At 39.0% G+C, this 14,680-nt stretch overlaps 1 protein-coding gene across 6 annotated transcripts in view; it reads left to right on the forward strand.

The window, feature by feature from the left end:
- TRIO (trio Rho guanine nucleotide exchange factor) overlaps nucleotides 1-14,680 on the forward strand; it is a 265,761-nt gene that overhangs the window by 111,616 nt on the left and 139,465 nt on the right. For 5 of the 6 annotated variants that reach the window (XM_075142475.1, XM_075142469.1, XM_075142472.1 and 2 more), the window contains 2 exons: nucleotides 3,572-3,802; nucleotides 13,058-13,180. In XM_075142475.1, coding sequence (XP_074998576.1) covers nucleotides 3,572-3,802; nucleotides 13,058-13,180 — 354 coding nt within the window. Of the gene's footprint in view, nucleotides 1-1,767; nucleotides 1,860-3,571; nucleotides 3,803-13,057; nucleotides 13,181-14,680 lie in introns of those variants that run through there. The other variant, XM_075142473.1, reaches the window with a different exon arrangement.

Raw genomic sequence — 14,680 nt, forward strand, 5'->3', positions numbered from 1 at the left:
CAAGCCAGAAGTTATATACTTAGTTGTGCCAACCTCAAAGACACTTAAAATGAGCCAGCTTGCCTATGTAGTCAGCATTTGTAAGATTAGCATATCCCATGCTGCTGCTCTAATCTAGGATTCTGCATACAATGAAGTAATAATATTTCTTAGTATTTTTAATAGATGTATTTACAACTTAAGATAAAATGCTTATTCTGAAGGTGGCCTAGAAAGCGATGACTAAAGTATCTACTGTTTTTCTTCAAATATTGTGTTCTCTCATGTGCTTTAGTTAGCTGAAGTGGGAAATCAAATGGGTATCGATTCACTATTAGGTGACAGGTATTTCCTGTTGAGCTTTTCTTGCTTTCTTTTTCCAGGGTTGTTCTCATCACAGGGTAAAACTATTTTTGCTGTTAAATTGGACTGATGTTATTCTGGATTAAATACAGTAGTTTCTGTTCTCATGAAAGTTGCATAAAAATATGCATTTGATTAAATCATGGTAAAAAATGATCGGTGAACACAGTCTGGCTTAGGCCACAGCTTGCACCTTCTTTTAAAAGGAGGTCGTGTGGGATTGAGATAATGTTTGTGACTTATACATTACATGAAAGATAAAACTTCTTTTTGATGAACTAGCTCTATTTATGGGCAACTGAATCATAAGTCTGGTCACATTTCATTTAGCAGTAAAGGAGGGTAAGATTAGTGATGATGATCAGTCCTATTGTTGGTATATCAAAACAGGATTTTTTGAGTATCTGCCATCTTAGGGCCTGCATAAACTTTGTTGCCATGAGTCAGATGTCCAGAGTTCACATGAGTTGTTGTTCTTTTGTGTAAAACACACACTGATATCCCCATTCCTGATATATACCACCTTGCTATGGCAACTGATCTAATGACATGCTGAAGCACGCCTTTGGTGATAAAACTTGTGATCTTACTACACACACCTGTTATAACTCATTCTTGAGAGCATGTTTTGTAGGAAGGTTTCTTCTCTTCATTACAACCTCTCTTCATTGGGAGGGTCCCTTTGTGAAACAAGGGACAGAGATGTAGCACGTTTGTAGTAGATTTATGTGACGAGAGGCAATCTGGGGTGCATGCTCTATGAGAGTGCAGCAAGGAATAAGAAGGCTAGGGCTACCTGGAATAATGATTATAAAGCACTGAAGTTAAAACAGTGGGATTTTTTGGTTTCGTTTTGTTTGTTTTGGAATGCTGGTTTTTTGTGGGTTTTTTTCATCAGGGATGTGACTGGATTAGAGCCTGCTGGTAAGTGTAAATAAGTACTGTGGATTACCATGTTAAATACTGTTTGCTTCCTGGTGATGCATAATGAAAATAAATTAGATGGGTAGATTAAAGGAGTGCTCTGCAAATACTTTGAAAATTTATATAGAATTTCAAAGCTGTAGATTTTGACTTCGGGATAGCTAGAAATTTTAACAAAATCTTCATTGGTACTGCTCAAAAAAAAAAAAAAGTGCTTTTCTTCTGATTTCAGGTCATTACTTTTCCCCATCTGGTAAAGCAATACTTTTGTCTTTAGCAACCAGAATTGGTGCAGAAATAATAGTTGTATGTGTATGCACAAGTCGTGTTCCTCCTCTGGACAGAAGGTTTTATTTTGCCTTATTTAAACACGCATTCCTTTTTGAAGATTGATGGAGTTGTCTTTCTGTGTAAAGATATTACAGAACTATTGCCTATCATTATTAGATGTATGACTTCATTTCTGTTACAGCACGGAACTCCTTTCATTTTGTGATGAATGAACGGTGCGGGGAGAGAGGAACACTGGAAATTACAACACTTTGTCATTCATTTTAGATTACAATGTCTTGACAACATGACTTGGTTGCAAGGTAGAAGACAGTAATTTTAAGAGAGTAAATGCTTTTAAGACTAGACAGTCTGATTTTACTGAGTATAATTAACTGTATATTACTAGAAAAGTAACTTATTAGCTTACAAGCTTAGACAACTGGTGTGCTTGAAAATCCAGTAGCTGTGTCTTTAATGAAGCTATATATATAAATGAAGCTATATATCTCACTGAAATCTTAAGGTAGTCATGCACTGGGAAGGAGGGAAACTTTACTGTGTTAACTCCAAAGAGGAAATGTGCATGATCATTTGTTTGTAAAGCTAATAAACTAATCAGATCAAGGGGCTGTCACAATTAATTATTTTTTCCTCCTAAATTTCATGGACTCTGGATAGATAGTTGAAGTCCATTATCTTGAAATATTTGAAAGACTTGTACTAGATGATTGCTTTGGATACAGAAAAGAAAAAAATCATCACTGTAATCACTACTATGGACAATACTCTTTTTCTGCCTGACTTGACTTTATAGGAGCTACTTTTCCAAGTGGGCTTCATTCTCTGTGTTAATACTTATTACTAAAATGAAAAAGCTTAAATTGGAACTGAGAAATAAACTCACTTGTAAACTAATTAGTGGAAAAGAATTTTCATTTGGATCTGTTTGACTACTGAATAGCAAATTTGAAATGTACCTAGACTTAGTGAAAATTGTTGAAAATAGCCACTGGGGGAACGCCTTTACAAACTTTCTGTTTCTAACATGGTGTTGATTTGATGGATTCAGACTATTATTTACACTCCAGTCTTGTGGGTTTGGATGAATTTTTCCTGCCTTTAGATGAGCTATTAGAAAAGTTCTTTACAGATAGCTGAATGATACTGAATTGTAACAGTTCTCTGAACTTCATGCTAAAAGTGACAGAATAATTAAACAGCAATGAACAGTGCTTTCAGCAGCTTTGGCAAGTGCTAAATATTAATAGTGACCAGATAAGATAAGATTATTGCTTTTTAATTAGAATGCAAGGTAAATCTGAACATTTTTGCTGTGGTTTGAATCGGAGAACACAACAATTAAAAATGACATCAGCATCAGTAGTTAAACATGTTTTGGAAAAGAGTATCTTCCTTTGCTGCATGGAAAGGTTTTCAGTGATTTAATCAGGTTTGTTTGCCATAACAACAGTTTGCCTTTGGCTTAGCAGTAACAGTAATAATTTAGAAGTTGTAAATTGTATCAGATCAAAGCATGTTCTAAGTTCATATGTGTTGGTCTAAATGTATTCATCAAATATTAACCTAGAGAAAGTAACCTCCCTGTTCACCTTTACAGCATAATGAAAAGAGAGGGATACTCCTGGAAGGATAATTCTGGGCAAATGCTTAATTTTAGGTGCTTTGTTGACTAGAGAAAGAGCTGAAGAATATTTATTCTAAGTTAGACTTGACCTGTTAAAAAAATCACTTTAAAGGAAAAGCACTCTTAAGGTAATCGAAAACTCAAAAGACAGGCTGTTATTTAGAAGGGTGCTACTTCTTAAAATTGTCTTACATAGCGGGAGAATATACTTTTTTTTTTTTTTTGCACTTATAACAGCTGCATGTAATCATGCCTGGAATAAAAAATCTTCATCACTGCTCCCCGAGTTCTTAAAGACATCTAAAATGGGGAGAGGGCGTGGGGAATGTAATAAGTCTAACAAGCTTTTGGCAAGACAAGTTATTCTTCGTCCTTTCTGGTGGTCAGGTGAGCCAAGATGGAAAGTCACTGCTTGACAAACTTCAGAGACCTCTGACTCCTGGGAGTTCTGATTCCCTCACCGCTTCTGCCAACTACTCAAAAGCAGTTCATCATGTCCTGGATGTCATCCATGAAGTACTGCACCACCAGCGCCAGCTGGAAAATATTTGGCAGCATCGAAAGGTCCGCTTGCACCAGCGGCTTCAGCTATGCGTTTTTCAACAGGATGTTCAACAGGTAGGTTTTATTTCATGTTGTCTAAACTGTTTCTACACTGTCAGCCTATGATTTGATGCTGGTTGCATTGACATGTGGGTTTTGATTGCCAAACCCCATGTTCTTCCATTCAGCAATTGAATAGTTGCATGGGATCGACTGACTGATTCAAAGTTCTATGTGTTATCAGAGAATATTGGCTGTTACGGGTAGAAATTATATTTGTAAGTTAGCTCGGCTTCAGTTTTTTTCTTTTTTTTTAAATTAACTTCTTTGTTTAAGTCGGATAGGATGAAAAAGATTTTTATTCTAGATGGCTATTCCGATCTTGTGCTGGAAGCTGACGTTCACATTCTAGGTAAAATTCTGGATTTGATGTGTCAGAAAGACTTGTAGGAGTAACATGCAAAAAATTAACAGTGTTATTCTGTAACAAATTCTTAGTTTCAAATCCTCAGTGATACTTAATTGACTTAATCGGGTTTCTTTAAAACCTGAGAGCAGTATACTAAAGAGGTATAAAAATTACAGATAAGATTACTTTCCAACAATGACGCTGTTCTTGAATTAATGGTTATTAGCTGCCATATTTTTATTACTATGATGACATGCATAAAAGTTAGTAGTTAAGTACAGGCATTAGTATCTCTGACATTACTTCAGCTTAAAAAGGTAAAGCTGTAAAGAATTCCTTTGTCAATAGCTTTTTACTAAACAGAAGATGTTTGCCTTAGGCTGCAGTTGACAGAGACATTAGTAATTTATCCCTTAATAGCTCATCTTCATAAAAAAGTAAAGATGGCCAGTATTTGCTGATCATGTTCTTTCATTTCAGTGTAAAGGTGTTCACAAATCAGGAACTTCCGAATGGTGTTTTTAGGTAGCCAGTCATACATTCTGGTTAAATTAATCTTGTTTCTTCCAAATTAGTTGCACTTTAAGCACTTGTACTCACCTGTTTCAAGAAGATGCTGGATGTGAGCAGTTGGGAGTGAAAGAACCTGGTTTCCATCATTTACAGTAGTTGACAAAGATACTTAATTCAGGCAGGCGGTGGGGAGAGTGAGCAATCTTGTTAGCTCAACTTTCTTTTATATGCGGTGCCTATCTCTTCCTGTAAGTTAAAGAAAACAGCTTAAAAATACTTAAGCACTAAATTAAGTGTAAAATTATTAAAACTTTATTACTTAATTTTTGATGTAAAAAGAGGCATATATTGAAAGGCAGGCAGTTATCCAACTTCACAACAAATCAGATGTGACAAAGGATGCAGAAAGGCGTGAAAAATGTTATCTGACAAAAAAAGTAAAAGAAAGCAGAGTCAATGTTATGAATGGTCAGGAAGGGCATAGAGAACCAAACTGAAAACACTGCTATGCCATTGTGTAAATCCTAGAGGCTCTTCATCAAGATTACTACATAAATAGTAGCTAGTCAGGAGAGTCCAGTGTTGGTACTTGCATGAGTAGTCAGTGAAGGGCTCTTGTCAAAACTGACAAGGCACCGTCCACAAATGAATTGACTCTTAAACTTAAAAGGCTTCATAAGGAATCTTCAGAAACTGAAATTAACATAGTGGTTTGCTTCTTGTGGGGAACAATGTAGGTCTTCTCAGTGGTAGCCTAGTGCCAACAAATGCGGATTGGATCCTGGAACTTTCTCCTCGTTTGAATTCAATCCAAATAGAACTTGGGCAACCTAGGCCAAGAGATCCTCTGAGGTTATTTACCAGATACGTAATTCAGATTTCAGGCCTGTAGGCCAGGCTTCAGGCATTTTATTTCCGGGAGGAAGGTGTTCATTAAATGCTACTGTGTTCTTCCTACCCTTTGCTTTTAGAATCATAGAATCATTAAGGTTGGAAAAGACCTCTAAGATCATCGAGTCCAACCGTCCACCCAACACCACCATGCCCACTACACCATGTCCCTAAGCACCTCATCTACACGTCTTTTAAACACTTCCAGGGATGGTGACTCAACCACTTCCCTGGGCAGCCTGTTCCAAGGCCTGACCACCCTTTCAGTAAAGAAATTTCTCCTAATGTCCAGTCTAAACCTCCCTTGGCACAACTTGAGGCCATTTCTTCTCGTCCTATCGCGAGTTACTTGGGAGAAGAGACCAACCCCCACCTCGCTACAACCTCCTTTCAGGTAGTTGTAGAGCGCGATGAGGTCCCCCTTCAGCCTCCTCTTCTCCAGGCTAAACAGTCCCAGTTCCTTCAGCCGCTCCTCATAAGACTTGTGCTCCAGGCCCTTCACCAGCTTCGTTGCCCTTCTCTGGACACGCTCCAGCACCTCCATGTCCTTCTTGTAGTGAGAGGCCCAGAACTGAACACAGTATTCGAGGTGCGGCCTCACCAGTGCCGAGTACAGGGGCACGATCACCTCCCTGCTCCTGCTGGCCACACTATTTCTGATACAGGCCAGGATGCCATTGGCCTTCTTGGCCACCTGGGCACACTGCCAGCTCATGTTCAGCCGGCTGTCAACCAGCACCCTCAGGTCCTTTTCCTCTGGGCAGCTTTCCAGCCACTCTTCCCCAAGCCTGTAGCGTTGCCTGGGGTTGTTGTGGCCAAAGTGCAGGACCCGGCACGTGGCCGTGTTGAACCTCATACAGTTGGCCTCGGCCCATCGATCCAGCCTGTCCAGGTCCCTCTGCAGAGCCTTCCTACCCTCGAGCAGATCAACACTCCCGCCCAGCTTGGTGTCGTCTGCAAACTTACTGAGGGAGCACGCGATCCCCTCGTCCAGATCGTTGATAAAGATATTGAACAGGACCGGCCCCAGTACTGAGCCCTGGGGAACATCGCTCGTGACCGGCCGCCAACTGGATTTAACTCCATTCACCACAACTCTCCGGGCCCGGCCGTCCAGCCAGTTTTTTACCCAGCGAAGAGTGTATCTGTCTAGGCCGTGAGCCGCCAGCTTCTCCAGGAGAATGCTGTGGGAGACAGTGTCAAAGGCTTTACTGAAGTCCAGGCAGACCACATCCACAGCCTTTCCCTCATCCACGAGGCGGGTCACCTGGTCATAGAAGGAGATCAGGTTGGTCAAGCAGGACCTGCCTTCCATGAACCCGTGCTGGCTGGGCCTGATCCCCTGGTTGTCCCGGACATGGTTCGTGAGCGCCCTCAGAACGAACCCCTCCATGATCTTCCCCAGCACCGAGGTCAGGCTGACAGGCCTGTAGTTCCCCGGATCCTCCCTCCGGCCCTTCTTGTAGATGGGTGTCACATTAGCAAGCCTCCAGTCGTCCGGGACCTCCCCAGTTAACCAGGACTGCTGGTAAATGATGGAGAGTGGCTCGGCAAGCTCCTCCGCCAGCTCCCTCAGTACCCTCGGGTGGATCCCATCCGGCCCCATAGACTTGTGAGCATCCGGGTGGCGTAGCAGGTCATTAACTTCTTCCTCTTGGATTGTGGGGGGTTTATCCTGCTCGCCATCCCTGTCTTCCAGCTCAAGGGGCTGAGTAGCCTGAGGATAACTGCTCTGACTATTAAAGACTGAGGCAAAGAAGGCGTTAAGTACCTCAGCTTTATCCTCCTTGGTGGCAACCTTCCCCCCCTCCGCATCCAATAAAGGATGGAGATTCTCCTTGGCTCTCTCATTAATATACTTGTAAAAACATTTTTTGTTGTCTCTCACGACAGTGGCCAGGTTGAGTTCTAGCTGGGCTTTTGCCTTTCTAATGTCCTCTCTTCACAACCTAACGAGATCCCTGTACTCTTCTTGAGAGTCATACCAAGGAGTCATATCTTGGGAGTCATAAAATGTTTGTAGGAAATTCTCGTTTTCTGCTTATTCCTAAGTCATGGCTCTCAGAGTGGAGGAGTTAGCTCTGCCACTGCTTTTTTCTTTGAAGTTGGCAAATAACCCTTATTAGACTCAAGTCATTGTAGAATCACCACCAGGTTCTTCATCAAGAAGCTGGATTTTCCTTTTCTGAATGAGACCTGTCAGCCCCTGGAACTGGTGCATTTAACATCAAATAGTCACAGGTTTGAAAACAACAAAGTAGACAACTTTACCTATTTTTATAACTTTCAGTATCAGGAATTTGTTATTCAAATCATGCATATAGATTGTGAGTATACCAGAAGTTTTCAGTATGAACCAATTGGCTCAAGAGGGTTAATCCATCTAGGCTCATTATTCAGTACATGTCTTACCTACTGGTTGGAGAAATTTCTTTCTTCCTGTTCATGCCTCTGGTTTCTCTATATGCTTTGCAAGGCAGATCTTGCATTAAGATATCAAGATATCCTCTTGACAATTTGAAGCTGCAGCCTTTGGTACTAATGCACATCTTTATCAACCACTTTAGATTTCAAACTAGATCTTATGTACAGAGATGCAGCCCCTGCTTGCCATGTTCCTAAGCCCTTTCCTTAATATTCGGTAGTTTTCACTGCCAGAGACTGGATTGTCCTTTGGTTTATCCCTGTAATGGCCATTAACATCCACGTTGGAGGCTTTTAAAATGTTGCATGTGGAAGTATAGCTCTTGTTATGTTACTATAACTTAACTTTCAGATATTGCTGTATTTTGGGCACTGCCTTGTGAATCACAATGTGAATTGTGGTTAGTATTCCCTTTTGTAATACAACTTTCCATACTTTCATTTCAGTGCAGATCATGCTGTAAGACAACGATATTTCAATATCCATACCCGACAAATTAATCTAATATTAGCCAGGAGCAGATGCCTTAAAGATAATGGCAAGCACATAATGGTATTTCCCTCGAATAGCCTTGCTTTGGCAGATTGTAGCGCACTCAGCTTTGAAAATCCATCGGGGAAAAAAATGATATTGAACAATAAAGATTCTTTTTTCATGCAAAACAAAACCAAAACAACCTTATCAGATCATCTAATTTATCTGAGAAATGTTAGCTCTTCAACTGAATGATCATTGACACCATTCAGTGCATGAAATTACTCAGGTTTGAGGTATTGGTTAAATTTATATCCAAGACAATTCTGGAGTGGTTTATGTAGAGCTCCAAACCAACTTTCTAAAATACTTTAGTTTTCATTTGCACATTCTCTTGGGCTTCTTAGTTCCTTGTTCAAACCTTAAAAAATTCAATTAAGATTATCTAGCGTGATTTAGAAACTAGCATGAAAACCTTTTTTAATTATTTTCAGTGAAGTTAAATGGATTTTTTTTTCATGTCAAAATAAACTAAGTGCAGCTCTCTTCCACTCTTTATAGATAATTGCACATAGTGGCAAGCAACCAAGTGCATTGTAAGTGAATCTATAACTGTCCTTCAGCGTGTATCTGTGATTTCCTCTTCTTCCATCTACTGGCATAGTTTTCTCCTGGATTAATGAAATAAATCAGTTCATGGAAGTGTTAAGTGAGTGACAGAACTGAGTTGGAGGAGGGAATTGGCTGTGTTGAGCTGGTACTTCATTTTGTGTTACTTCCACCTTAGAAAACTGGTTGGTTTGTGGTTTGGTTTTTTTTTTTTCGTTCTGTCTCGAATGTTCAGTATTCCGAAAATGTTTCTAGTGGAGCTTTCCAAATCAACAAAAACACTGTGGTGCTTGCTATGTATACCAAGAATCATCTGCTAATTTCTTGGAGCAAGTAGTAAGGAAGGTAGCACATGAAATAATAAAAACAGTAGTTAAGATGTGATTTACAGCAAATCTGAAATTTGAAATGTGAAAACCTATGACAGTCTTAAACTGAACAGAATTCTGAGTTTCACCTTAGATAGCAGAAACATGCCAGGAGATCTAGTTCCTGGTTAGTTTGTATATTAACGCCAAAAAAGAGGGTGGTTGGGTTTTTTTTGTTTGTTTCTTTCTTTTTTGTTTCTTTTTTTTTTTAAATGAAAGTCAGGTCATTGGCACTCAATTGTTGAAAATAATCCCTCCAGTGTAAAATGTGCTAATAAAACTATAATTTTATGCTTAAGAATTAACGAGCTTACCAAGCAGATAATGTACGCAAGCCCTTCACCTCAGAAAAGAAAAGAAGCTGGCTCTGGCGGTTCTAATACGAAACAATACAGCAGAGTTTTAATAGCAACGTGGGGTTTTGTGCTGCTAAGCCATGAAAGGTCAAAATGGAACATAAAGATAATGTTTCTGGTAGAGTGATACTGCTGACACTCCTACAGTGAAAGTCTTTAGGCCTGAAAAGCACTCCTGATGGCTTGCAAGCCAGAGATTAGTAAAACATACTTGTAGTAGTTTTTTTCCAAAACATACATTTATTCGGTCCTTGCTGACCTTGGATGTCTTCTCTGTTTGTTCTGGATAAATGTGCTGCTGCTCCTTCCTTGATCTGCCTGCTGCAAAGACTCCATCCGAGTTTTTGTTGTAACAGTCACTTGTTTCAGCCTTGACTAATTATGGGCGGGCCAAGAATGCTTGCTACTTGATCAGCATTAAAATAATACTGATTTCACTGAGTGATCCCTGTGTGGATTTTGGAGGTGGTTCCAGTGTGAAATGGTTCTTTTCAGGAGAGAGTATTTCCACATTTTAACTATCTGAAGATTAGGAAGTCAGAGATTTCCTTCTTCCCCTTCTGAATGTTATGTCAGCACCAAGTAAGTGGTGAACATCAGAGAAGTGAGAGTGTGCAAACTAGCTAAGGGTGGGAGGGTAAGGGCTGGATAATAATGTGGGCAAGACTGGTGAAAATGAGCATGAAAATGAGTCTGCAAAAGAGCAGATTGTTTATTTCTGCAAACAGCATATACAAAACATCTTTTACAGCCACGAGCAATGAATTTGTCAAGATGAAGCCATCTTTCTATAGTAGTTTCTTCTATCATATGTTCAGTATTGGTGTTTTAAGAATAAGCATTTTTTTCTAGATTCTATATTGGGCATAAGAGTGGTTCTGCTGAGACTGCAGTTAGAGCTTAATTGCATCATTAAAGCAACTTGCTGCAGCGGAGGATTATCAATACTGAAAAGTATTGAGCCTCTTAAATTTCTATGTATTACTGAACTACTGGAGTGAATTCCATGTGCTTTTAGTATTAGTAGGCAAGTCCTTAGTGCACTGGTATGATGGCTTCTGTAACTCTTACCTCTCCCAGGAAGAGGAAGAAAATGCGTCATTTCAGATTGCTAAATGGCTAATATCAGTACCAGCTAATGGTATTGTCCTTTGGTCGAAGTGGGGTATGCAAAAGTGCTCACCAACGGGCAAGAGCATACCTTAATTTTGACTCTGCTTTTACCTGCTGTGAAATTCCCAAATAAAGAGTGCTTCCTCAGTTTTATTAAGAATCAAGGTAAGAAGGCTGAGCACTAATAAGACTTGTATTCGTACTGATTTCACTTAAAGGCAGCAATGTTTCTCTAGTTGACTGGTTTATGTCATGATCTGTATACTGGATTTCTATGACAATTTCTTCTCTTGAGAAGTTACTGAGCATTATTTGGAGCAAAAATCATTCTCCTTTCTGCTTTTCATCCCATGCTTTCTTGGACAGATTTTGCTGTTGATTTCATTTGTTAGCTTATAATTGTTAGTAGTCTCCAGAGTCCAGTCTAATTCTCTCACGCAAACACGTCTTTCTTTAGCTCTTTTTATAGTGAGAAAAGCAGAGTAGTCTCCTGAAACTAGTAAAAAGCATTGGTAATGCAGACTTTACAGATAACTGAGGCCATGTTTGGCTCCTCATTCTACCTTCTCTGATCAATACTTTCCCTTGAAAGAAGCAAATGAAAACATACATTGACCTAAAACACAGTAATATTCTTTTGGCAATATTTACTAGGAAAAACAAACATTGCATAACTGTTGGTGATTTGAGATGGCTGTATTATGTGGTGGTACGGGGTTGTTTGCTGTTTTGAAGATGTCCAGTAGGAGAGGGTTTGCAAACCAAAGAAGATTCTAACAGTCAAGATAAATGAGAAAATCACACCAGATGGTTTCATTTTGTCTACTAAAGAAAACATGGATGTTTTGTATGGGAATAGTGTGCGGGATTACATGTGTATTGAATGTAGCCATGAGTGATGTTGCAGGAATGATTCTCAACTCTGTTTGGAAGCAAAAAAGAAAAAAAAAAAAGTCTCTCTCTTTAGTTACACTAAGTGTCAAATTAAAGGGAAAAGGGGGAAAAAACCTCAGCCAACTTCAGGAATCAGAGTAAAGGACACTAGTAGATAAGGAGAGATAAGGTACAGGTTTCTGGCAGGTATATTCAAAACGAAACAAAATACCCAGGTTTTAAAGAAAAAAGAATGCTGGAGATAAACGTTAGGTAAAGTATTCCACACCACTACATAAATACTGTATCAAAATGGTTAGCTGGTTTAAGAAAATTGCTTATATGCAGTTGTCTTTAATTCTGAACAGCATTCTTGAACCTCTGAGTATCTTCCAAAGATTTAAATACAGTATGCGTGCTAGCTAATGAATGAATTAAGATATGACTAAGATGTATTAGTTTGGAGAGAGACCAGATGTTTTTGTTCATTCACTCATCAGAAACTTGGTATGTGTGCAGTAATCTTTTGTGTTAACTGGCAGGATCTAATTACTTGTACAGTTTTTACTATTTATAAAGCTGTCAGCCCAGTCATTGTGGTAGAAACTTTAATGTCTTTAAAATGTCTTTCGTTCCTCACTTTTTCAGCTATAAAATTTACAATACACAACTATGTTTATCTGATGTTTTGAGGATATGCTTCTTCAGAATTGGGGCAAAATCCTTCATATGCTCTGAATGCAGACATTGTCATTCGTCTCATAATGACTTCAACTCAATTTTATTGTGTTAGTTAGAAATTCTACTACTGAATCTTTCTTCTTGACATAATAATATGTAGTAGGAGAAGCGACTTCTCATCTAAAATAAAACTTCACTGTGTTATTCACCAGCATTGTTGGGGAATGTGCAAACTCCATTAGTGTTACATTACAGAAAAATGTCAGCTGAAGGCATAAACGGATTACAGAGAGACCCTCACAAGGGGTCTAGCCACTTGCATCAGATTACTGTCAAATTGATGAATGTATAGAAATGAGGTTGTCCTTGGTAGGCTTCACAATAAACATAGAATCTTAAATCATACGATTTAGCTAGTTTGAGCTAGTTATCGCCTTGAGAAAAGTTAATGAGATGTAATTAATGTCCTTCAATGGCAATGCTGTGTTTTAATCCAACAGTACAGTTGCTTATAAACAGTCCCTTTACAGCTTCTTAGTTTCTTGCATAGTTGTCTTTTCATTGCAACATTCAGTACATCCACTCAGAGTTTTTGTGTGTCTCTCTTCTGTACCACAGGTGTTGGATTGGATTGAAAACCATGGAGAAGCTTTTCTTAGCAAACATACTGGAGTGGGAAAATCCCTGCATCGGGCTAGAGCTTTGCAGAAACGCCATGAAGACTTTGAAGAGGTTGCGCAGGTAAAAACGATCACATGAAGGACTGTACGTTTATCATGGAAATATATGAAAAATTCCTGCTCTGGGCAGAGGGAGCTCCACTACAAAAAATTCAGTTCCAAGAATGGACTATTTTGTTTCTGTTGCAAGCTTTTATTTCATTTCTCCTTTGCGCTCCAGCTTCAATAAGAAAAGGCAAACTTCCATGGTTCTGCTGAGAGTGGGAGGCTTAAAGCCCAACAGAGCTGCTGCTGCTATTATTATTTATTATTATTATTTTCAAAAGCATGCTTTCAAATGTTGATTCGCAGAAGAATGAAAGCTCTCCTTTTAAAGTAACTTAATTCCGTGGGATTCTAGGATTTAAACTTTTGTTCAGCCTGTAAGAGAGGATGGAGATGAATTGAAAGCCCTGCTTCCTGATTTTTAAGCTTGGGGAGCTCCCAAATCCCCACAACAGTCTGATGGGGGGAAAGGGGGAGACTCCTAAGAAACCAGGTAAGCCAGCAAACTGGCTTTGGTTTTTGCCTTTAAATGCAATTGAATTTGTATATCCTCTCCTGTTCTGAATCACTGATACCAACGTTTTTACCATTGGAAGACTCTAGTTTTAGCTTTAAGTGGAACTGATGATAGAACTTCAAAACACACTTTTCTGTGAGAAAGAGTCAAGCCGAAAGAAATAGAGATACTAAGGATTGCAGGGAGCATAACAGAAGAGGAAGTTGGTTTAAGTGGCAGCCTTGAAAAGGGGGCGTGAGGTGAATAAAACCCATGAGAAGCTGAAGGCTAGAATCCTCCCCATTAGCAACATGCCCTGTCTGTCCAGTCTTAATGATTGGGAAGAGTAAACATCTCTAAGATTCATCAAGAAAAATCTCATTAAGGTAGGGTTGATACAGCGTCCCTTCAATCAAAACAGAAGACGTGTTATTAGAAAATTCTGAAGTGACATGCAGGAGCTAAGCAGTGACATCGGAAGTGTGTTTACAGATTGCCCGTAGTGGATGATTAAGTTCTTAATAAAATTTTATTGTAAATATGGTCTTAGAGCACTCCAGTGACTGAGGACTTGAAATAGCGTCAGAAAGCTTCCTCAATATTGACTTCCTGTAAAATTTTCCAAAATAATAAGCGTTCCTAGTTTTGTATATACACATGCTGGATTTTCCATATGTATGCCTAATACTTTATTTTTTGGTAAAATCTGTAATATTCTCCATGTGGAAATACTTATTTTTCTGGGTCAGACAAGCAAGAATCTATTTCTGCAAGACACTTAACAAAACCTGAATGATCTCATACTTAATACTGTGTTATTTGAACAAAGAAGAAAAAAATGTTTGAGTAACCAAAGGGGATGAAGTGTGTAGAACTGTTAGTGGGATGTAAACTGTTAAAAAAGCATCTTGTTAATTTGCATTATACTTTAAAGTAGAAGGTTGTAAAGCAAATACTTAGCAAAAACTTCCTAAAACTGAATGTTACTAGAGTTTACAATTATCTCTTTAGGGGATGGGT

The sequence above is a fragment of the Calonectris borealis genome, chromosome 2, assembly GCF_964195595.1.
Source record: "Calonectris borealis chromosome 2, bCalBor7.hap1.2, whole genome shotgun sequence".
NCBI classification, from domain to species: domain Eukaryota; kingdom Metazoa; phylum Chordata; class Aves; order Procellariiformes; family Procellariidae; genus Calonectris; species Calonectris borealis.